Here is a 23,543-nt window from a genome sequence, read left to right on the forward strand (position 1 = left end):
CCCATAACCCAATTTGTTTTTTTTTTTTTTTTTCTGTTTTTTTTGTTTTTTTTTGTATTTTTACTTCACAAATACTGAGTTCCCAAGTTTCGAATTCCGATGGTAATGTCCAGGCATCGTAATCAATCGTTTTAATAATAATTAAAAAAAATTATTTTGACTTGTCAGTGCCGTTTTAAGCTTTACACATTTCTTATTAAAAAAAAAAAAGAAAAAAAAAAAACCCTGAAAGTTATCTTAATGCGGTTTGTGCAGGTGAGTTATACGGCCAAAGGGAACGTAATATAGGGGCTAGTCATCAATAATCGAATAAAATATGTTTATTGAGTTTTAGAGCGCAGTTCTTAGGCGTCCATTCCGGCGTCTCGCGGCGTCGCCGTCGACGTAACCGCGCGCGTTGCGTCATGGGACGTCACAGACCCATACACCAATTCAATTCCCCGCTAAATTTAGCTAAGAAACTGAATTGGTGTTTACGTCTGTGGAGTCGCATAATGAAACACTGCACATTCAGTATTCAGTTTCCCCGCTAAATTTAGCGGTAAAACCGACGTCCAATGACCTTAACACCAATTCAATTCCCTGTTGAATTGGCTTTGAGTTCCTGTGACGTCAATTTTCCCGCTAAATCTAGCGGAAAAATTAAATTTGAAAGATGTCATTACAGTTCTGTACTCTGCCCTGTTTGTTTACTCTTTCGTATGTACAAAAAAAAAAAGGTTGACCGTATCTCCACGGGGTGAATGATGTTGATTGGGGCGAAGCTTTGGTGGTGCTTGTCTGCGTAGACGCTGAGCCGCAGCATGCCGAGCCTTTCGTTCGTTTTTATCCATGTCAGAAAGAGAATGTGTGGTATGGAACGTGGTTATATACACATTTGAGCACTTGAGCGCAGCGCCCCCTCGTCTATAAACATTGAGCCAATGCATGCAAAGTTTAAGCGCCCTCTCCTGTATGGACGTTGAGCGGCTACATGCAACGCTTCATCAATGACATCCCAAGCTCTTGAGTTACTACCACATCTCAGAGCCCCCTACTCGTCCCGCAGTCGTGGCCGAGTGGTTAAGGCGAGGGATTAGAAATCCATTGGGGTTCCCCGCAAAGGTTCGACTCCTGTCGACTGCGCAAACATCTTTTTTTCTCTCCGCTTCATTTTTGGTTTTGAAAAGACAGTGCAGTCCTCTTCAGTATCGCCTAGGAAGACCACACGTGAAATGTTACGACGCAGTTCTGTCTACATGTCTCTTGAACGGTCCGGCAAACTCTGCAACTCGCCAAGTTGCCGAAATCGGCCGACTTGAGTGGGCGAATTCAGGCGCAACCAACAGCGCAGTCAAGGCTACGGCATGGGCAGAGCCAACATTGAGCTAAACGTCATTATCATGGCCCCCTTTTGCTTCTTTTCACTTCTCCGGGCGAGCGTAGCGCATGACGTCAGCAACGTTGCCTCTCGGCGCTCAGCGGTGTCCACGTGACTGGTGTAACGCGCCTGCGCAGCGCGTTTCTTGGGAGCCGTCCGGCCACCCGCCGTGGTCCCGCCGTTACCGCTGTCTTCCGCGTCACAACCGCCGTCGTCGTCTCACCGATTGTGATGATTGTCTCTCGGAGTTTAGTCCACACTACGGACAGCACGTGCGCAGACTTATGCCGCAGTTGTGCAGACGTCGTCGAATGCCGTAGACACCAAAACGTGGCGAAGAGTGCGGTGCAGACGACATTCGCGCCTGCCACACGCCCGCCCCAATCCCGCCCGTCGTTGGGCCGAGGATCACGTGACATATCGTACCACGTGATGGCCATGTACTTGGCGACCCGAGGCCAATGTTGCCGGGCGGAGCCGAAGTTTCGGTTTCGATTTTCGCTCGCGTTTAAAATTAGATTTAAAAATATATATCCCATTTTTCGCGAAGCAAACGACGTAATGTGCGTTACTAGGGCTTTTTAAGTCGAAATCAATCATTATCCCGAAATCTTCGGAATTGAGCGGAGTTAGAAGGCAGATGAGATGGCAATCGATGTGAGTACGGACCAGGGTGTAAGATAGACAGGTGGGGAAACGAGAGCCAAATGAGCGACCGATTGTGTCCCCCTCGGGTTTCTTTCTTTTTTTTTTTTTTTTTTGTGGCGCCATCTATGTGGAGCACCGCGAACTCTCACTCCGGGTGGGCGACCGGTGGCGACCGGCTAAACTGACGGAGATGGTTTCTCGTGGATTTTCAATGAAGGAATGTTGTGCTCTCAGTTTATTTTGCACACGCTCCCATAAAATTCCATGCAAATTCGATTCCGACGTTTTTTTCCTCTCGCCGCAGCGCCATCTGTCCAAATCGGGGGTACCCGCAAGCAGACGAGTACACAATCCGGTCACGGCGCTGCGGTAGGCTTCTATGGGCCGTTTCCCCACCTGTCTATCTTACACCCTGGTACGGACGCCGGACGGACAAGGCTAGACCCTAAGGAGCTTCGCCCCTAAAAAGATAAACTGGCCTGCGTTTGCCCACACTGCGCAGGAACCAGATTAGCGCATGCGTCGTGCCGACAGCAGCGCCACCACAGCGACGCGACGTCGGTCAGAGCCGCGTGTTCGCGGCATGCAGAAGCAGCGTGCGACACCAAAAAGCAACTAACATACTAACGGGCGGATTTGCCGATGGAGTCGCGGAGCTTATAACCTTATCAGCTTCAGCTTACAGTGCCGGCGGCTTTTACCAGGCCTCCGCCACAGGCGCGCTCACTGCTGTCGGCCGCAGCTGTTCGCTAGCGTTTACAACATTATCGCCTAGCATTCAAGAGAGAGAGAGAGAGAGAAAAAAAAGAGCACACACATGTACACACAGGCGATTGGCGTACTTTTTGCTTCTCAGAAACTGCGGGAATTTGCAGACGACCTCCGTTGGTCTGGCTGGTCATACTAATCTAGACCAGAGGGACATCGGCGGTCCCTCTAGTCTAGATGTCACATGCGTGATCTGCCTTGTTCTTTCTAGCTTACTTTGCAGAAAAGCACCGAAATCCCGCATTGATAAAACAAATAAACCGCTCTCACTAGGCGTTCGGCGCGCGCGTGTCGTCGCCATAATTTTAGTTCACAGGAGGCAGACGGCCGTGCATGCGAGGGCTCGTGTCGTCTCGTGCTCCTCACGCGCAGAGCTCCAGGTTTCCTTCCGCACGTGCAAAAAGACTAAAGTTCCCTCGGTTCCCTCTATGCATTGCGGCAGCGGTGGCGTAGTCAAACTGGCTGGTGAGATAGGTCTATTAAAGTTGACAAGAGCTCGAGCAACTTTTCAACTCGTCGCGGCCAAACGAACGAACATGGCTACCCGGCCTAGCCTTTTGTCTCCTTTCTTTCTCCGCTCATCTGTCGCTCTCTTTCTCGTTCTTTCTCTCGAGAGAAAGCGCTCTCCTCCCGCCTTTACCCCACCACAAAAAGAAAGAAAAAAAAAAAAAAAAAAGGAAAGAAGATTGCAATTAGAATTACTTAGCTTAAATTTAAATTAAATTAACCCAATTTCAGGACGTTCTTTGGATCATGACATTCGATCGCCTCCGCACTTTGCCTCTCTCCTCACCCTCTTAAATGTTCTGCCCCGCAAAAAATCGAGGCTATTTTTTTTATTATTATTTATTTAGTTTTCTTTCTGCGAACGGGCGAATGTGTAGAAAGCGCGGTCACGTGATAAGGTCACAGTGCTGGATTGGCTGGCATGGCTTGTAGCGTCCGCCGCGGTCAATCGCCAAGTGAAACAGACCACAGTAAGAAACTAACAATCAAACCACTGCAGTAGCATATTCAATCCGTGGCATTACTGCCCCCTGTTACATTTACTCGCACTATACTTTTACATGCTTTACACCATATACATTTTTTTTTTTTTTTTAAACCGAACTCGTGACGAAATATTGCGGCATTGCACTAAGCAGTCGAGTGTCGAAGGCTTTTGAGACGAGCATTATTCCTTCGTTTCCTTTTAATTTAATTTAGTTATGTTCTTGATGGTCTCAATTTATGTTGCCGAGTTTGAGACGGCGTGTGTGTGTGGGAGAGGGGAAGGGGGTTTCCGTATGTTTTTGTTTGTGCGGGTTCCTTGTTTGAGGTACAAGTATGGGATTCGAGAGCAGAGCAGCTGTCGGCGTGTTGTCATGTTGGTAAAAATAGACGCACCCCCTATTAACCGCAATTATATAGCAATCTTTAACAGGCTTCGATCGCTATGAAGGAAAGTGGGAGAATCAGATCGAGAAAAAAAAAAAGTGGCTGCGGAAAACACTCCGGTCGGCTATTTTTACACAACTTGCAGCGAAGCGCCGTAACAAAGTGCCAAAAAAACACGGGGAAAAAAACGGAAAAAGAGAAAACAATATTTTTTTTTTATCAATTTTGTTAGAAGAGAAACGTGCATCGCGAAGTTCTAGCTTGAAATGTTAACGTTCACAGAACCTTGAGGCAATAATCCGGCGACGAAATATGGGAAAAAAACAAGCACTCTTATGATGCCGAACCGTTTCTGAAAATAAATAGGACCTGCATGCTTCTTGAGTACCGTTAGTCGAAGCAGCTGACTCGCAAAGTCGCAGTACACCCTTCGGCACGTTTCTACCGCTTCCCCAGGTTTCGTTTTCGGCAATGTTTCCAAATAGAAAAGGAAACTTCACGCGGACAGAATACACGTTGAACATCTGTACGATTGACACAAATATTTAACGTGATATTTCTTACCGGTTAAAGAAGAATCCCAACCCAGCGTCCAGCGGTGCAAACTCCAAACGTGTGTGTTGCGGCCTCCGTAAAACCGCGTACGAAACTATGCGCGGCGCAACTGCGCGTGGCCGCCGACAGGCGGAACGCGGCCGACTCAGTTTGTTGCAGAATGCAGAATGGCGCGTATGGGTCTGATACGAAGTTGTGGGAATATGAAGCTTCACAAATTTCTGCTCTTTTTCAACGTGCTCGACATCGTGTACAAAGTCGTGCAAAGCGTCGATGGACACACCCAAGGTACGGCTCCGCCGGAGCTAGCTTTGATACTCCGGCTTCGGACGTGGTCGCGCCGCTCGACGCAGACCTTGAAGAGCACGCTAGGCCTTCCTCCATAGACACCCGTGTCTCTCTCGTACTGCAGATACACAGCTGTTTTTTTCGGGCTGATTTGGCTAGCCTCTCGGAAACCGATGGCTGCGCCGGTTTGCGCGGAGTTTGGAACCGAGCTTGTAGGCGGGGTGCGTGAAGATAATCGCACGAAAACTCTGTGCGTTCGTGTCGGCTGGGCTACGCACGCACGCACGCACGCACGCACGCACAAGAAAGTATCGTGTAAATCGATATTATATGCAGCGCCTCGTTGAAGTGTCTTTCGCCCGCTTCACGGCTCATGCGGACAGAGTTAATTTTGTATCTGTTTCGCAACATCTCACTCGGGTCTTCCGGGGTGTTTGTCTGCGATCGTTTTTCTGTTCCCGCGACCGCTGACAAACACATGTTCTCTACAAAAGTCCGCGTGTTTTTTTGCGGGCGTGACGACCGACGAACCGCAGTCGCGCTGTGATGTCGTGTCGGTCTTGTTGTGGCTCGTAAATCGACGAGCTGTAGTTTTTTTTCCAAACGCATCCGGTTTCCTTGAAAATTTCGATCTCGAGTGGTGGCGTGTTTCACGATATTATGGTGTAAAGAAAAAAAAAAAAAAAAAAAACACGCAGACCGGTCGCACCAACTGACGGTGATAAAGAAGAAAAAAAAAAGGGTGCCGTTCCCTTTTTTAGTTATGAACAACGCGTGTTTTGTTTTTCTTGGTGTGAGCAGTTAGACGTACTGGCATAGCTTTGTCGGGTCGTGCTTTGGCTGCTAACGTCGACGTCAAACAAACGGAATAACAAAACAGAAGTGAACTGCTGGCTGCCAGTCTGGATAATGTTAGCACCGCTTTATTATGTCGGTGTGCGGTGTTTAAGTTCGTCACATATGGGTCAAAATCTTCCCCCCGCACACACACAAAAAGAAATAAATAAAAGTAATTGATTATTTTCTAGAGCTGATGAGGTGAAGTACGGGGCCCACTGGCCGATAACACTTCGTCTGATAATATCTTTGGCAAGATATACCTGATATATTTTTTTTTTTCTTTTCGTTTTGCATTAAAAAGGGTTGATAGTTCACTGGACACATTGTACTTTTGCTTGATCAAGGCAGGATTGCCTTGATTGCAGGATTGCCATTGCGATCATTAGACACTGGATCGCGTGGTGGTCGGTCTGCAAAGTTCTTGTTTGGGGCGTCAACAGAAGCGCTATAATGTGGGTTTTTACTGTACTGGGCAAGCAATACAAATGCCATCAAAGCTACTAGAGGGGGCACGTAAATAGCTGGTGCTAGTATTATGTGAAAGTTGCGACTGCTCGTGCGCGGTCGTACAGGGCATTCTTATCTTTCGCCGCCGTTACGGAACTTCCTTGGTTCCGCCTCATGTGGAAGTATAAAGGGGTTTGTGTTGCTTATGGCTTGCCCAATAAGCCCTTTTCAAAACTGCCCGCCATCTAGGAGTTCCAGAGCAAACCTTGTCTTGGCCCGTATCGGAACATTCATATCAATGGGGTTTTGAAAACGGTCTTTTACGGAACGAAAGCTCCCTCGACCAACACTCGGCAAGCACTGCTACTAGCAAACATGCTAAATGCACCGCGTCAGTAACACTTTCTGCCCACCAGTTAGCTTCGGAAGAACATGTTTGTCAACAAGCAGTGTTGTTGGTTTGTTTGTTGAGTAAGACTCGGCAGTAGGTGTTGGTGTTGTGAAGTGTAGTTTTGCATCTCAAGAGGTGTGGACGTGTGTTTCTGTGGACGCTTACTGAATACCTGTAAGAGGATGTTGAGTAATGCTCTGTACAGTCATGCCTCGTTGATGCGAACACCATTAATATACTATGTGTCCCACCCAAAAATTTACGGTGATTTTTTTCACAGCAAAAATGAACTACTCATCGCCGATCTCTCATTCTCCAGCCAAATGTAGCGCTAGCGATCCAAATCGGATGCCAGAGTTTCAGCACTAACTGTTCACTAACTATTAACAGTTCCCAAAGTTGGGAATTCTGCAAATTGTACGTCAGGCGCCCTATTTGATTCGACTAGCAGCCGTGCCTAGATTAACCTACCGTAAAATACCGGGCAAGCGCCCACTATAAATTTAGAGATAATCGCGAGAAAATGGGGGATGGGCGCTTGTCCGATCATCAATTTTACATATAAATGTACTGTGCACTTTTTTTCATATCTTAGAAATTTGGATATGGGCGCTTAGATAAATGCAAAAATGTTCCAAAAGCCGGGTGAATTCATGATTGAAAAGGTTTACTCCGACTTAACATAACAAATTAATAACAAAAGGTACAGACGTTTCGCCACCTATGCAGGTGGCATCTTCAGTATACACTGACACAAATGAGGTGAGGTCGACCAGTCTACTTATCACACACTAAACACTAAACACCTTTTGTTATTAATTTGTTATGTTAAGTCGGAGTAAACCTTTTCAATCATGGGCGCTTAGTGTGGAATGGGCGGATGCGCGGTATTCTATGGTAGATTCAGTGAAAGTAGGGTGGGTGCTGCCCCGGTGTTTTACAGCAAGTGATTGTCTAAAAAAATTCAGTGGTAAAATGGGGCCTATTTTTGCCCATTTTTGGTAACTTCTCTCTGTATTCGCGAGGTCGGTTGCCTGCCATTTTTCCATTGAAAATTTCAGAAAATCGCTTATAACTTTTGAATAAAACAACGGTTAGTGCTGAATTCTTTGGCATCCGGTTTGGACCGCTAGTGCTAGATTTGGGCGGAAAATGAACTTTCGTTGATGCCATAGTTAAATTTTGCAATGAAAAAAACCCTGTAAATATTTTTTGGGGGCACCCTGTAGATATTTTATTATATAGATGGCAATCTTGAGGGCGAACTGTGTAAATATGTGCATTTTTGTCCCATTATTATGGACACATTACACTTTTTTGAAGGAAGGTAGGTGTCCGTATTAATGAGACCTCGCTGTGTATCGATTGGAGCGATAATTTTTGCAATCTAGTGCATGTGATGCGCAGTAACACCGACGTAATGGGCAAGCGCACTTAACAAATTTGAGTAATCATTTTTTTTTTTCTGAAATTTTTGGTTCGGCTAATTGCTCGTTTGCAGACATTTTGAGTCGTGTGAAGGGATAATGTTTCTTGCACAACTCGAACCACCCAGGGATGGCAAGTTCCCACGGAAAACTCGCTTTGAATTTGAGTGAAACTACAGTCGTGACTTGCCCCCACGAGCCTTCGTAAAAGATGCAGCATTTATTTCCCCCGCTTGCAGTTTTTTCTTTCGTGCGCACACTCTATTGCTGCGCAGAGATTTGTGGGCCGGCGTTCCCATCTGGAGATCTGCTGGCTTTGTGGAAAAGCCTTTCTCTATGTGTTTATTTTTTGGGGGGGATTTCAAACACTAAACACATATCCAGGAATGAATTGAGGCCCCAGAATTCAGCCTTCAGTCATTCACCACACAGGCCTGTGTGCTTGTGCTGAATAAATTTGGGCATAATGGAAACTTTGAGCTAGATTTCTAGCTGGCTTGGCCATGGCAGGATATAAATAGGGTTTGGCATTTTCATGTTTTTTTTTTTAATCAAATTTGGCATATTGTATTAAGTTTTGCCTAAGGATTTTTTTTTTTTCTTTTTCTCTGGCAAATATTTATACATATTAAAGCTTTTCAGTTTCCTTTTTCAGTGGTATGCCTGGTATCTCCATTTAACCCAAGACCTTATATAGTCTTCCTTTCGCTTTTCGTTTTCTGAGCGCCAGAAAAATATTAACAAAAGGTTGTGCTTAGCGTGCTGCTGTCACAGAATTCGTAAAATAGCATATTTATTTGACACAGTTGCTTGTACAAAACATAATGAAGAAGCAAACACAAAGACGAGTATAAAGGAGGAAGATTTCAATCTACTCAGGCGTTAACTTGACTAGGAACCTTACATTTCACTAGTCATTTGGTCTTAATTACTTTAGTGATTATAATCAAAATGTGTAGTTTTCCAGGTTTTTTTTTTTATGTGCAATTATCTTTTCTGTTTTTAACAATCAGTTTTGGGAGAGCCTTTTCGCCATTTACCGCGGCCGCTCGACAGAAATGAACATGTTTTCAATCAATCAATCAATCAATCAATCGACAGTCGCCTTTCATACCAGTGCATTTACACTAAAACTGGCAAGCTGCCGAGGTGAAGTTCAACAGTGGCTGCCTAGTCGGTCAATTGTGGGCATTAAAAAACATTTGGTACCATTTATCGAAGCACTGCATGCATTATGTGCTCTCGAAAACTCTGCTTGCACTGCATGAGTCTCGTCCTTTACTTTGGTTGAAACCTTGAAAATGCCCTCACATTGAGAAGTTATGGAACATTTACGGTGATGAAAACAATACAAACCCCTCGTCCAAAGGACAGCGTACTGAGCACACAAAACACAATCACGGGGGGCTGAAGATTTAACCCACAAGAGACCGTTTGTTGTTGAACCTTCTCCCCTAGTATAGCATAGGGTGATCATGAAGATAGCCAACAATTTGATGAGCATCCGCCAACAATTTCGCAAGAAAGCGTGTCGCACGGTGACCATTCTGCCAACAATGTGCCCGTCAGCTGTACCACACGCTTTAAAATATACCTTTTTCGGTTAAAATCGAATTCTGTGGCCAGATTCACGAAACAGTCTTACGCCAAAAATGTGCGTACAACAAAACGTAAAAACAAATTTGTAATCACGAAGCAAAAGTATCATACGTTTTATGCAGGCTGCGACGGAATCCTACGACAGCTGTGGAGCTGTAAATGTCGAGCTATAACAGTTTGTGGGAGCCACGTGACGCTGGTCCAACCTCTTCCAGTTGAGTGTCACGTCAGTATTGAGTTGCAATAAAAAAAAAAAACGGTCCCGAAGCGCTTACCAAGACGCGGTCTAACAGCGCAAATCGAGCACGTCGATCAAACGTGCGCGTCCACTCCGAGTGTTCTCAGGTATTTGTGTGGCTCTTGCTGACACTCTCGTAGTTTAAAGATATATATTTTTAGCGTCGACTCGCTCCTGCATCTACGAGGCCGCTTTGCAAACGACTGGCATGGTACGTCTTTTACCAACGATGACAGTTGTGTTGATGTCGTAGCGATAGAGTTCGTAGCAGTCAATGAAGGCGGTTATCCTGGCCTCGGCGTTCGGGTGTGTTTGAATTGTGTTAGCGTCGACATATCACTGCACGGCCACGAACCCCAGACAAGTGGTGGTGGAAATGCCACCTGTGTTTGTTAGTAAAAATCCACATGCTCCGAACTGCTCCAAACCATGTCAAGCTCTCTGTTCATGTTGCCGAAGACGTCATCGCCATAGCAACAGCACCGGAAGTTCTAGTTTTTCCGTACGAGTACGTCGCTTTCCTCCTCTCACTTAAGAACGCATTCGGGAATATATTGATTTCTCCTCTTCTTACGATGTTCTTAACTTACAAACTTCTTAGCTAAGTTGTCGTAAACTAAGGAGCTCTCCGTGAATCTGGCCTCTGATGAATGAATTCGGTATACTTCTGTAGGTTTTTATCAGTTTAAATTGAAAGCACCAAACCCTAGGTTGTGGGCTTCCATTTCATTCCAGACGCTGCACCTGTTGTTTACCTGCGTACCTGAAGAGAGGTTATTGTTTGGTTCTTAGAAAGATTCCAGAGCGATGAATGTGTTTGTGGTTTGTTGGGAGCTGTCAGGGAGCTTGGTTCTAGGCTGTAGCTGTTTACTAGGCTGTGAGAGCTTTCTTTTGTTTTGGATGCAAGAAAGCCCGGCTGTTGTACGTTTGAGGCGTTCAGGTAGACACCACAACAATAATTATTATAATTGTTGTAATACAATGTAATATCACAAACAGATAAGTTTGAAGATATTCAGGTGCACTGAAGATCGCACGAGTCTTGTGGGATGCCATTCTTTAAAGGAAAGGCACAGCCTACTCGAGGAGAAAAAGAAATAGAAATGCAAGTGATCAACAAAAATTATACAAAGACAACTCAGAAAAGAGTATTACTCAAGTTTCTCTTCCTAAAAAACAGGAAAAGCAAAAATTTAGCTTCCTGATGTCCCAAAACTACCATAACCTCTATGTGAATTTTGGGCACAGAAACCAAATAGCTCAGAAGCAGAATGATTTGGTTATTTGGGGGGAAAACACAGTCTGAAGCCTGCCCTTGAAAGAAACAAAGCTTGTAAAACAAACACTTAAGGAATGGAATATGATATTGTTTACAGAAATTTGCATTTAGGTAATTGGACCTGACCTCTCTCTCTTTGAAATTCCTGTATAATGTTGATGGTCTCTCATTTGCCTCAAAATGGGTTTAGCATACCTAAAGACTGACTGACCTAGTAACCCAAATAATCAGTGTTGGGTAAAGTACATCTAAAAAGTACATGAAGTGAAGTACAGAGTAAATGAGAGGTAATGTACTTCTAGTAAAGTAGTAAGTACTCCCGGCACAATGTGCTTGAAGTACTACAAATACAATGTTCTTTCAAAGTCACACACAAGTACTTTTTAACACAATCTTTCATGATGCCCTCTCATTCCCCTATGCAGTATTGTTTTTCTTTTAACTACTGTTATGCCTCAGGGGGACTGGGCATGGATCAGTTATTTTTGGAAATTATGGCATATATTGAATAAAGTCAAGTGGCCACAGAGAATTTACTTACAGAAATGGCATCAAATGCAGAAGTCACTCTGACTTCTGAATTCGGTGCCGCTTGCACTGGTTGCACACAAGGGTGTTAAACGTACTAGGAGAAAGCGTGGCGTTCACCCTGTAGCTTCTGCAAGCATGCCTCTCGTGGTGGGGCGTCCTTTCCTGATATTTTATCCTCCTTGCTTGCGCTGTGGTAAAGCGAGAGTTTGCAACGCTGTGGGAAAGCTACCCCAGTATAAACGGAGCAATTCATTATCTGCTGGCATTTCCGGTGAGAGTAGAATACCCCTCCCAGTATTTCTTCAGAGTTGACAAAGCATCATTTTGTGATACAAACTTAACAAGACCAAATTTGGGGAATGTACTTTGAAGTCAGGAAGTTGTACTTTTCTCGGAAGCTACCAGAAAACATACTTCAAGTAAAGTACAAGTCCATGCTTGGAGAATGTACTTCGAGTTAAGTACAAGTTTTTAAAATCTACTTTATGTAGTACTTTAATTACAATGTACTTGAAATACTTCCCAACACTGCAAATGATAGGTTGAAGTAACATTTTTTCACAAAGTTATTAAATTTTCAAGTTAGTCCTCACCACTTAATCTGTATAAACAACACTGAAAAATTGATGCCAGTTGTGGGTGCAGGTTCACTATTTGGGCCGTAGAGCTTGCTCCCAATAAATTACAAGAAGTTTGATTAAGTGGAATGAAAGCTGTGGAAGCTAGTTTAGCATTTGCTCAGCAATGCAGAAGAAATGTGTGACTTTTTCTTCTTCTTTTTTTAGACTGTCTGTTTGACCTGCAAGTTTTTCAACATGCGATGTCATGCCACTGGAAAGTGCAGAGAAATGCTAATGTTGGTTTTGGTGGCACCTTTATTTGCAGTGGATATTCCGAAAGTAAAGATACTAAATACTTTGCTAGAAAGAATAGAGCCTGGGTATTCAGAAAACGTAATTAGCTTTGGTAGCTTGAAAAACCGCCGAGCATTTCTTTAACGAGACGCCGACGATTTGGGTTTGAATTATTTTTCTTAGGAAGAATCATTCTGGTAGATCCGATCTCTAAACGCAGCACGGTCGCATGTTTCAAAGGCACTGCATAGATTGCACGCCCATTGACTGTAGAACGTCTCCTTCCTCGCAGCCATATGTTTTTCTACCGTGCGAGTCAAAGGGTTCGTTGCCCTCTTAAATGGACCACATGAATCGTTTTCTTGGTGCATTGAGCTAAGATTTCTAACAGAGGTGGCCAAAGATGATGCTTTTTGTGATCTAAACTACAAAGATAGAGCTTACTCGAGTAAAGATAAGAATTAAGAGCATGAATTCACTTCCTACGGCAGCCATCTGGTAACGAAAGGTGTCTGACCGGCGCAACAGCCAACAGATGGAGGCAGGTAAGAGCGAGGGTGCAGCCACTTGCCTCCGGCAGAAGACTGTGTTACCGCGTCTAGTGTGCCACAAACGTTTTTAATGTACTGTTTTTTATTTTATTAACAAAACATTGAATGGACTGAAAACCAACAAGAAAGGCTCTTTATCGGGTGCTTTGGCTGTCGGCCGCCGCTGTCTCGACTGTCGCTTCCTTCGCCCATACGTCTTTCTTTTGCAGACGGCCGCCTTAGGTAGTGAATTCACGCCGTTAATTTTTCACTCTTTACTCCAGTAAGCTCGTTACTTGAAATTTTGTTACACAAAATGCACCTTCTTTGGCCACTTCACTACAAAATCTGAGCTCACCATGTTAAGGAACCGATTTAGGCAGTCCCTTCGAAGGGTCAATAAACTCCTTGACTCATGCGGTAAAAGTGCCTGTTTTGTGATTTGGGCTTTTCTACCAGATTGGCATTTATCGGAGCTTCAAGGAGCGGCTGCCTGTTTTTAAAAGCAGAGCTGTAGTCAAGGAAGGGAAGTGCCATTACCACAGAAATATCGACCGTCATCTTTCTAGACATGGGAGTTATAAAAACTATTTCCCACGGTTGCTGACTTCGAGAGTGAACATGGCAGTCACTGACAAGGTCGAGGGAGACGGAGAAACATTTTTCAATTGCTGTTTTGAAGGCAGCGGCGTCAGGAATTGAGGCAAGGGCAAAAACACAATTGCAGCGGAAGGATTGTGGACAAAAATGAGCATTAAAATTAAGATACTCACACGTTGGGAAATTAATAACATTTTTATACTGATTACATTCTAGGGAAACACACTACTTGTCAATTACCAATTTTGACAGATTTTTTATAAGCCACCTGCTGCAAGAAACAGTTCTGAGGCCGTTGGAGTGTTTAGTTTATTTACGCCAAGCCCCGATCTCCTTTAGTGTTGCATCACAAAGCCGCACATGTGTAGACGAAACGGTCTGACTTGCGTCTTTTGTCCTGTCGGCGTGTTTGTTCCCATTTTGCATTTTGTGCTCTGGTGCCGATCTGTTCTGCAGCTGGTGTCTCTCTGCGGCATTGAGGTTTATGACCCTGGAGGCATGTGTCGTGCATCAAAATATAGAAGGAAGAAAAAGGATTGTGTTTTTATTGAAACGTTACGGTACGTGCGGGCTTTCGTGGAGTAAACCGGGAATCGTACCGAGCTTTGGCATTTTAGAAGTGCAATCCCAGCACAGAGAGCAATCGAGACGCACGGATACATGCGTTGTCTCCGAGACTCGCATCTTGTCGCGTTCCTTGCCGCGTTTTTCTTCTGGGGCCGCCTGCTGGCGGTGGCGTGGCTGGTGGGGTTCATCTGCGGCTCGTTTGTTCCAGGTTTTATACAGACCGAGAGCGACCTCCAAGTGCTGGCTGATGGAGTCCTGGGTCATTTGTCGGAGGTACGTGTCTAGCCGTGCGTAAACCGCCTTCACGCGCGTTCTAGTCGTACCTGCTGTGTCGTGCCGTTGCCTGCCGCGACCCTGGCGGAGTTGGACGTGGCAGACGCCTGCGCTGCTGCAGGTCGTTTAGTGGCCAGACTGTCGGCGAAAACAATAACGGACACGGGGTGCGGCGTCACTTGCATCCGCTCGCCTTTTTTGCCCGTGTTTCCACGACCGACCGCAATGATCCCAGCATCCGGCAGCACGACATGCCATCTCCTGTGACGTCATTTGTTGCTGCTTCGGGACCACTTCGCGCGTGGACGGAATGGGACGGCCAACATGCCAGTCGAGGACTCTTTTCAGGCAGCATTTCCGATAGCGCATTGTCGCGACGAACCCTTTCACGAACTAGTGCACGCCGTCGCGCGGCGTGCCGCTAGATAGACTGGAAACCTCGAGAAGTTTTGCTCCTCTGCTGTACAGAGATGGCACACAGATCGAGAGGATGCCAAAAGATTGACGGATGAGGTGGCGCTTTTGCGTTTGCGATTGTCGTTACTTTAAGTCGGCATAACTGTTATACTTTAAAAAAACATTTGGCAGACTTTAGGCGCTTGCAAAAAGTTTGCAGAGGAAAGATGGTGCTCGGATCGTAGCGTTTAGTTGAGTGTTTGAGAGAGAAAGACAGTAGTTTATGGGGAAGGAAAAATCTTGGCCTCATCATTGGTGTCGCAAAGTTTGACACCTCTATGGATGTGAAGAGTTTTTCTGAACCTTATGTTAGCCGAAGTAGAAACGAAAAATGGTTTGTTAAATTCATAGTTTGTTTCTAGTCTGCATTGACGGGTAACAAGATGTAAAGGTAGCATTTGCTGAAGTAATAGCACGAAACCCAAGTTGTTGTTGGAGGAGCAGTTTCCTTTGCAAAGTTTGACAGGGTCGTTGAACTCTTTTCGCAGCCATCCGCCGTGAGCAGTTCGTCACCTGTAAGGTGAGTCGGGTCGACGCACTGTTGACTGGTGTCAAGAGCCGCTGCTCACCGAAGCCTGAATTGATGTATTGCTTTTTTTGAAGCCTCCCTCTTCTGATTGGATGGAGGGATGAATTTTGCTCAACCTCCATCGAATTGGATGGCAACTTGTGCCACCTGGCCAGTGCTTTTTTTGTAGGAAGTGTGGATTGCGCTGCGCTGATGGTCACCGGATCATTTCAAGGTCAAAATCTGGTTGCTAAGGGACCTGTAATTATTGCTGAAGAGTGAGTGAAAGTGCTCACTTTACTGCAGTTTCATTACGAAGAAGAAACTTCACTAGTGGACAGGATTCTGAGAAAGTCGTTATAAAACTTTGGCTGAACTGGAGAACACCAAATGCTTCATTCGATTTACCTGGACCTCCTGTACTGGTGAAGGAAAGTAGTGTGGTATGCTTCCAGTCGTATCTTAATGAATACACATACCGGAAGTAAACTGCCCTACACTTCTCTGCACTGTTGCGGGAGGTGCAGGTAAATTGATTGAACCTGAGGTTAAGTGAAGTGGGCATTGTCAAAAATTGAATTACAAACTGGTTGTGGTCCCGCAGCGACAGCTCTCCTTGTCCACAAAGTTGTTTTTTAATTTGTAAAACGAGGGCGAAGTTGATAAAAGATCTGCTGCCGATCAACTGAGTGCCTTTTCATTTCCTCCTTCTGAAACAGTTTTGCGGATTTGGAAGACAGCAATCTAAACACCTATGCTAGTCCCGTCTCGTTCGAGCCTGCGTTTCTGGACTTCAAGTCTCAGTAAGTGGAAACCGTCAAGCTTGTCTGTTGCGTCTGACGGCAGCATAGGACAAGCACGGGATATAAACGGAGCGAGTTGGGTAATAGATATTTTTTAGAGTGCTGGAACTTTGCGACTTCTGTTCGGTGACCTTCCTTGCCACCTCCGCGGTGCTGGTGTCGAAATTAGATGACCGCCTGCGCTGTCCTCAAATGATCTCGCACCGTATGCCTCCCTGTCGTCTGCACCTCTTGGTGTTTTTTTGAGTCACTGAAATGTTGAGCATGCCAAGGAAGTTGATAAAAGCTTGTACTAAAGGTCGACATGTTTGCAATGGGGGCGAGGTTAGATTTCAAGATGCATCAATAAAATGAGCCTAGTTTGTGTATATAGACAGTAGGATGTTACAGAGCAGCTTTGTGGTGGAAGCAGTCAGAAGTGATGCCCCTGACAATACTGGTAAAGTACTATTCCAGACTACTTAGTTCAGAAATCAGTTAATGTGCCAACGAATCATTCGTGTTGGTCGTGCCGCTTGCGATGTTGGGAGGGGGGGGGTGAACAGGTGGACGTGATATGCTTTCCACCCAAAACAAGACTTGTAAGTGGTGCAAGATGCTCGGAAAACTTGTAAGCGCTAACGGGGACCGACACGAAAAAGGGAGCGCCGACAAATGCTTGTCCGTGTCCCCTTCTTTGTCCGTCTGTTCGAGCCTGCGAGTTTTCCGAGAATTTTCGTCCCTATTGCTTTATTGAGCTTGGTTGTTATGTTTGCATCTTTCTCAGATTATCAAAGGAAGTTTTGTTGTGTTTCTGTTTCCAGGCCACTAAGTATGCCGGTACGACGGCGAGTGGTGGTGAAAAACCTGAGCCCAGAATCCAGCATAGAGATGCTCTCCATCAGCGGCAACACGCTACACTTTCATTGTTCCTTTTTCCAAGAAAAGGTGTGTCTCTTTTCGTTTGTTTCTCCTGGTCGAGGTTTGCCAGTTTTAATGCGAAGGCCTACTCCAGTGTCTCATATTTCGCGGGCTGTTTGACCATAGAGAACTTGTTGTTCATTGGTATCCGTGGTATCTGATGGAAACTATTCTAAATTGCTTGAAAGCATAGGATGTGCACGGTGAATCCTAGCGGTATAAAACGAGATGGAAAAATCGGCACCTGCGCATAGACAGCTGATATTTTTCTGAATCTGCGTTTAGGTGGTGCATTCTATCTGGTGAAATTTCAAGGTGTAGCTCCTTTCCTGGGAAAAATGAGACAAACTCTCCAGGGTCAACAACGGATGCATTTCCAAACGACCGAGTTAGCAGTGGCCGTAACTTGTGGCACTATTCCCCTATGGGTGCAGCGGGTGGGCGACAAAACGCACCGCCTCATTTTTCACCGCTAGGATCCACTGTGGATGTTCTATACATTCGAAGGGTGTTCGGCAATACTTTAGAGATTTCCCGAGTTTACGCTTTAAAGAATTTTATGAGGTGTGGTTGGGGTTGTAGGAACGTGAACAAGCAGATATTACCTGACCCTAGTGACAAATTTGCCCCGAGTGAATACGCAAGTGACCCTTCCCCTTACACTTCCTCAACGCTAACAACAGTCACGTAGCCAGGGGGGGGGGGGGTTCCATGGAACCCGAGCCCCCATGAAATCTTCCATTTTGCTGGGTCCTCCTCTTTCCCCTCCCCCTCACAGCATTCTGTCATGGGCGCCCCCCTCCCGAAACAAAATCCTGGCTACGTGCCTGGCTAACTACATCCTAGAATAAGGTAATGCTAAATCCCAACTTTGAGGACTGATTTTGGGTATGTAGTACTTGAAATAAGGAGTTTGAGTTTTATAGGGTATCTCAGTAAACTGTAGGTATATATTATGTCGTCTGAGTAGTCTCGTGTGAGCATACGGAATGGCACCCTATCACGCCAACCTCATCTCTATAGCCTTTCAATTCTTAGCATTGGGGGAGCATTTTCTTGACCTCTCCCACTTTGTTCTCTTGGCGCGACAGAGGATATCGCCGGGCGGCAACACGTCGTTCGACGTCGTGTTCCTTGGACGGGAGCAGGGCCTAGTGGAGAACATATTATTTATTCACACGTCTCTAGGTTCCTTCAAGTATCAGGTAAGCAGATTTCTTTTTTTTTTTTCCTAACTTCTGTTGGGAGCGTGCGACAGTCAAAGGGGGCGTTCTGTTCTGCCTCGGAAGCCGGTTGGTTGGCGGCGCCGCTGAGGTCGCGTCGCGTCAGGTGGTAAAGCTCTACCCGTCCGCTCCTCTTCTAACGAGCCCACGGCGTCTCAGCCGCGTCTGCACCAGCCTGCAGCCACATCTCTCGATCTTGTTCCGTGGAAAAGGTTTGGCACCTTGAAATTTGAAAACCTATCCCCGCGTCCAGCATCACTCCGTATCTGTTTTTGCGTCATTCAAACCGTGGGAATTGGTTGGAGCACGGGTTCAATCGCACGTCCCGCAGTCGTAAGTGGCGATGACGGCAAACACCGCCGTGTTTTTAATTTTGTCTACGTCTGAATATGCCCCTGTGAAGCATTTGTGCGCTCGACGGTTCAGAAATCGCCACGAGACGACCTCTGTCGGAGCCCGTAAATGATAAAACCTGATAAGGATAGATAACTGGGCAAGTTGGTAAAGTTAATGTTGAAGAAAGCGCGACTGGGATGAGGACAAAAGACGAAGAGAAAACAAGACAAACCATTTGATAGTCAGCGCTTGTCTTGTGTTCTCGTCTTTTTGTCCACGTCCCAGTCGCGCTGTTTTTCAACATGATAAAACCTACGTTGTAAGTATTTTTCGCTCCCCTTATTTATCGGATCGATCTTCGCTCCCCAGCAGATCGGGCGGACATGCCGAGCTCTAGATGATTGTGGCGGTTTCCGCTGGTGCGCGAAGCGGACCCGTGTTTCAATTTTCCGGGTCTCTTGTAGAGAAAGTTGGCGCCGACTGTGGCTTCAAACTCTTCGTATAGTGCTATGCTCGAGTAAGCTGACATTCCTCGAAAACCAAGGTTGGCTGCTATGCAGGATGTCTATGCCGGTTCGGCCGTGTTCCACCCAAAATGCTACCGATGGGAGCTGCACGTTGACGAGCTTGTCGCACATTTCCAATAGTACTTGACGGTGATAGAACGGCAGGGAGGCCAGCGAGTTGTCCCGCCTCTGGTGCAAGCTTCCTGCCTTCGACAGTGCTACAACATGTCACGAGCCTCGAGCGCGCGTGCGCGGCCGAAGTACCACGGAAGGCAACAAGCGCTTGCGGGTGGCCGGGCATTTGAGAGAGACGCCCTGCCATTCTTGTCCCGTGGACGTCCGTGGGGACTAGCCCTGTCGTGTGTGGTGACCCCTCGTGTCTGCACGCCCGCAGGTGTCTGCGTTCGGCAAGGAGAATCCGTACCGGTTGCGGCCGTTTGTTGGGGTGCGGATGCCCCTGAACAGCAGCTACACGCCGCTCATCTACATGCACAACCCGCACAGCTCCACCATTCAGGCATGTCCAAGTTTTCATCTCTTTTGAGGAGCGATTGTTTATGCGGTTGCGGTGGCTCGACTGTTGCTGCGCGACGCCTGGTGGGATGACCCACGTGAATGTGGGGATGTGTCCACGCGACGGTCGCCACTTTTTGTCAAAATGCGTGGATATAAAAATATTCCTTATTGTATAGGGTGACCGCGCGTCCCGTTTCGGCCGGGACAGTCACACGTTAGGGGTGCATTTCTGCCGTCCCGTCGTTTTGTCTCGGCGAAGTCACGCGTCCCGTTTTGTGGGAACGTGCGTGCCTACCGTAATATCCCGAGAGATGCCCCATTCCCCTAAGATAACCTGTCCCCTGTTTTTGGCATGATTTGATATTTTTTCGAGAATGCCAAAAGATAGCCCACCTCTAGTAATTGCTGGGTCCTGGCCAAGGGTGACCTTGGCAGAAATGGTGTTACTTAGTCAAGACGGGAGGGAGATAAGTGAATATTGCCGACTGGGAAGGACGGCCGTCTTCGCCCCTCTCTGCAATCATAAGTTTCGCGGGTCACAAAATCTAAAACTAGCATTTTTTTCAGCTTGTTTTATTCATACACCGATAGTTCGCCCACTCCTTATTCTTCTTTCGATTTTAGGTGGGCAATCTTTACGGATATTACGGTAGTTGCGAAATCAGTACTATGCGAATGTAAGAAATCTAAAAGAATGCGTAGTACATTTGATAAAAATAAACATGCTATAAAAAATCTTACCTCTCAAGGGTAAATTTAGAGCTTTTTCTGTGGTTCCATCTGTCAATACCTTCTGTTTGCACAGATGTTTGTCTGGACACCTTTCTATATTGCTCTGTTAGGCATGCTTTGGGTTTGTTTAAAAATGAAGAAGCAATGAGCTTGTGTACTCAACTAAATCAAGAACTTCGGAAAAGTGTGGACTTGTACGGTGTACTGAATAGTAGCAGAGCTTGCTTTTCTTTCGGCCCTACAACCCTCCTCCCCTCATGTCCAGTTTTCTATGTTGTAGATTATAGTATACCTGCTGGTGACAACTAGCTGCTCAAGGGGGCAATCTCTTATCGCGGTGCCGAGCTCATTTGTGCGGCTGCCGTTTTGGCAAAAATGGCTGCAAACATGGACGGGTGTAGAAGTGGACACGGGACTACTTTTGCCACTTCGTGTGGCTCTAACACGGTGGTCCTCAAGCTTTTCGGTCTCGAGGTCTCGGCAATGACGCTGTAAAGCAGCGCAGGAGCCTACAGGCTTTGTAAGCAATAGTGTGCATTCCAGAGAGTGTGGTTCATAGTTGTCGTAATTACTCGCATAATGAATGCACTCGCATAGTGAGCGCACCCCCCAGTACGGTCATTAATATTTTGACTTTTTTTTCTTTTTTTCCCGCGCGTAATGAACGCACTTTCAACTTTCGGCTTTGCGAGTCTCAAGCTGCGTCTAACCCAGCCAACCAGCAACCCAATTTCTTTTTTTGCCGCCCTACGGTTAATTAAGCTATGCCAAGCGTGGCAGTACTTGCGGGCATAATGGCTGCAAGTGGGAAGTTGCAGAAGTTATCAAGAGTGAAACCGAGCAACACGCACAGCTAACAAGGCTGGGGTCGAGGAATTGCCCAGCTCCCGGAAATGCTTCATCTGTCGGACGCATTGATGTAAACTGTCACGCCGTTGTCTACGGTCCGCTTTCGGACAGGGAAGTCACGAAAGGGGTTAGGTCTAGGAACTAGGTGATGCAAAACTATCGTAAAATTGACAATCTATAGTATTAATAGTTTTTCCAAAAGTATCAATAATGTTGAAAACTATCGATAGTGGACTATTGATAGTACTATCGATAGTTGGCCATCGATAGTAAAATGGATAGTCCACTATCAATAGTCAAGGGCATAGTAGCGCTTTTAGACGAGGACGAAGAAGAGACAAGACACACACGAGCGCTGACTGCAACTGTTTAATCAACGTGGAAATGGGATATATATGCAAGCTACGGTACTATCAGCGGCGGCAAGGCCTGGGTTTGGCTGATTTTGATTGGACCGTAGTGTACATGTATGTCCCATTTTCATGTTGATTAAGCAGTTGCAGTCAGCACTCGTGTGTGTCTTGTCTCTTCCTCGTCCTCGTCTAGGAGCGCTACTATGCCCTTGACATCCCAATACCAACTAGCCCAGCATTCAGCATTGATAAGTGTCATAGTCAACTATCGAGAGTACTTTTGATAGTCCACTATCAATAGCTGGCTCTCTGTTGACTATCGATACTATTGAAAGTCATTTTTCAAAAAAGTGTTGTAAAAATGAAAGCACAGTGCAGAAAGGTGATGAAGGAGGGTATGTGCAAGCGGACAATGCAGTGCTCTGGGCAAAACATGAAATAGAAAGGAAACTAAACAGAAAGTTGCTTTTACATAGAATAAATTTAGAGATGAAATAGAAATGCCGTTTTGCTACTTTTCCTGTGCACATACTTCGTATATTGCTCAGGTTCAGATATCAAGCTTCATACTTTGGTATGCATGCATTTGTAAAAATAAAAAAAAAATTTGTCGTTTTTTTTTTTTTTTTTTTTGTCTTGGAGTTAGGGAAAGCACTTGCTGAAGATATTTAGCGCAAGGGTTTTTCACTAGTTAGTTTTACGCTTTCCATTCTTTTATTATTCAAATATCACATCTTACTTTCCTTAGTCTTGAACACTGGCATATGAAAATGGATGCTCTGCTGGGTATTATACTTTTTATTTCTGCTGATGAGTAGATTCAAAGCTAATTCCAGAAAATTTTAAACTAGCTGTTGACAAAACCATTTAGGCTTGTTTGCCACAATATGTTGTCACTCTTTGCTCGATTTCATTCTGGCTTATTTTGATAACGTTGGCTGGTAATGGTTTCCCGTTTGGTATAAAGTACAACTTAAAAAATATAGGACTTGTCGCATAATGTATAAATAAATCATTTTTAGTCAATAGGGAGTTTTAGAATAAGGAGCCCCAACGTTAGGGTACCCCTAAGAAATAGGGGCTCACCTTTGCGCATCCGCCAAACCAAAACCATGTTTTGGGTTAGCGTTCGCCCCAAACGCAGAGCTCAAAAGGCCCCCAAGGCGAACAAAAATGGCGGTGCCCTGCATCGCTTGCTTGAGAACAAAACCATAATAGTAGTAACTGCACTGTTAGGCACGTCGATCAGCAGTGAAGGGGGCAGCAGGCTTTCGCCTTGTCTTACCTCACTTAAATCACAAAGTATGAGCAATGATCTCACCCCATTTTCTAGATAGACTTCTGATTATGGCAGGTCTTTAGCCTAAATGAATGCAGTAATAGACCTATTGCTCTATTACCCCAGCATAGAGGAGAATGCAGGAATTGGTGTTCCACGCGCCGCACATGCTGGCCTCAGCAATAGTAACTGTTCTAAAGCAAATGCCTAAAATAAATGGCATCTTGCACGCGCGTTCGTCGACACTTTATTTTGGTTGAATCTTTTATACGGGGAAGGCGTGCGCGTGTGGTGCGCGGAATACCAACCCCTGCATTCTCCTTGATGCTTGGGTAATATACCAAATGGTCTATTCTTGACATGACAGCGCCACACGAATCCTAGTGGCTTGTCTTGCCTCAATCTCGCACAAGAAATGTAGGAGCAAAGGAACATAAGGGCATGCATAAGTGATGATTCGCATCTGGCTTGAAAGCTCGAAAGCAAAAGCTTGACTCTAGCCCATGGTAT

The 23,543-nt window shown here is 45.6% G+C and overlaps 2 protein-coding genes across 8 annotated transcripts in view; one reads left to right on the forward strand and one right to left on the reverse strand.

Annotated features, from left to right (window-relative positions):
• The window catches only part of LOC8037168 (monocarboxylate transporter 12), a 54,884-nt gene extending 49,755 nt beyond the window's left edge, over window positions 1-5,129 (reverse strand). The window contains exon 1 of one of the 3 annotated variants that reach the window (XM_040213335.2): window positions 4,718-4,810. The gene's annotated coding sequence lies outside the window, so the exon portion shown is untranslated. Of the gene's footprint in view, window positions 1-4,717 lie in introns of all 3 variants that reach the window. The other 2 variants (XM_040502005.2, XM_040502006.1) reach the window with 2 other exon arrangements.
• LOC8037163 (transmembrane protein 131) overlaps window positions 4,857-23,543 on the forward strand; it is an 83,685-nt gene continuing 64,998 nt past the window's right edge. For 3 of the 5 annotated variants that reach the window (XM_029966864.4, XM_040502003.2, XM_029966865.4), the window contains exons 1-7: window positions 4,876-4,996; window positions 14,508-14,572; window positions 15,517-15,548; window positions 16,256-16,339; window positions 17,143-17,266; window positions 18,331-18,444; window positions 19,699-19,821. In XM_029966864.4, coding sequence (XP_029822724.2) covers window positions 4,876-4,996; window positions 14,508-14,572; window positions 15,517-15,548; window positions 16,256-16,339; window positions 17,143-17,266; window positions 18,331-18,444; window positions 19,699-19,821 — 663 coding nt within the window. Of the gene's footprint in view, window positions 4,997-14,507; window positions 14,573-15,516; window positions 15,549-16,255; window positions 16,340-17,142; window positions 17,267-18,330; window positions 18,445-19,698; window positions 19,822-23,543 lie in introns of all 5 variants that reach the window. The other 2 variants (XM_029966862.3, XM_029966863.3) reach the window with 1 other exon arrangement.

This window comes from Ixodes scapularis, unplaced genomic scaffold, assembly GCF_016920785.2.
Source record: "Ixodes scapularis isolate PalLabHiFi unplaced genomic scaffold, ASM1692078v2 PGA_scaffold13__105_contigs__length_92229423, whole genome shotgun sequence".
NCBI classification, from domain to species: Eukaryota; Metazoa; Arthropoda; class Arachnida; order Ixodida; family Ixodidae; genus Ixodes; species Ixodes scapularis.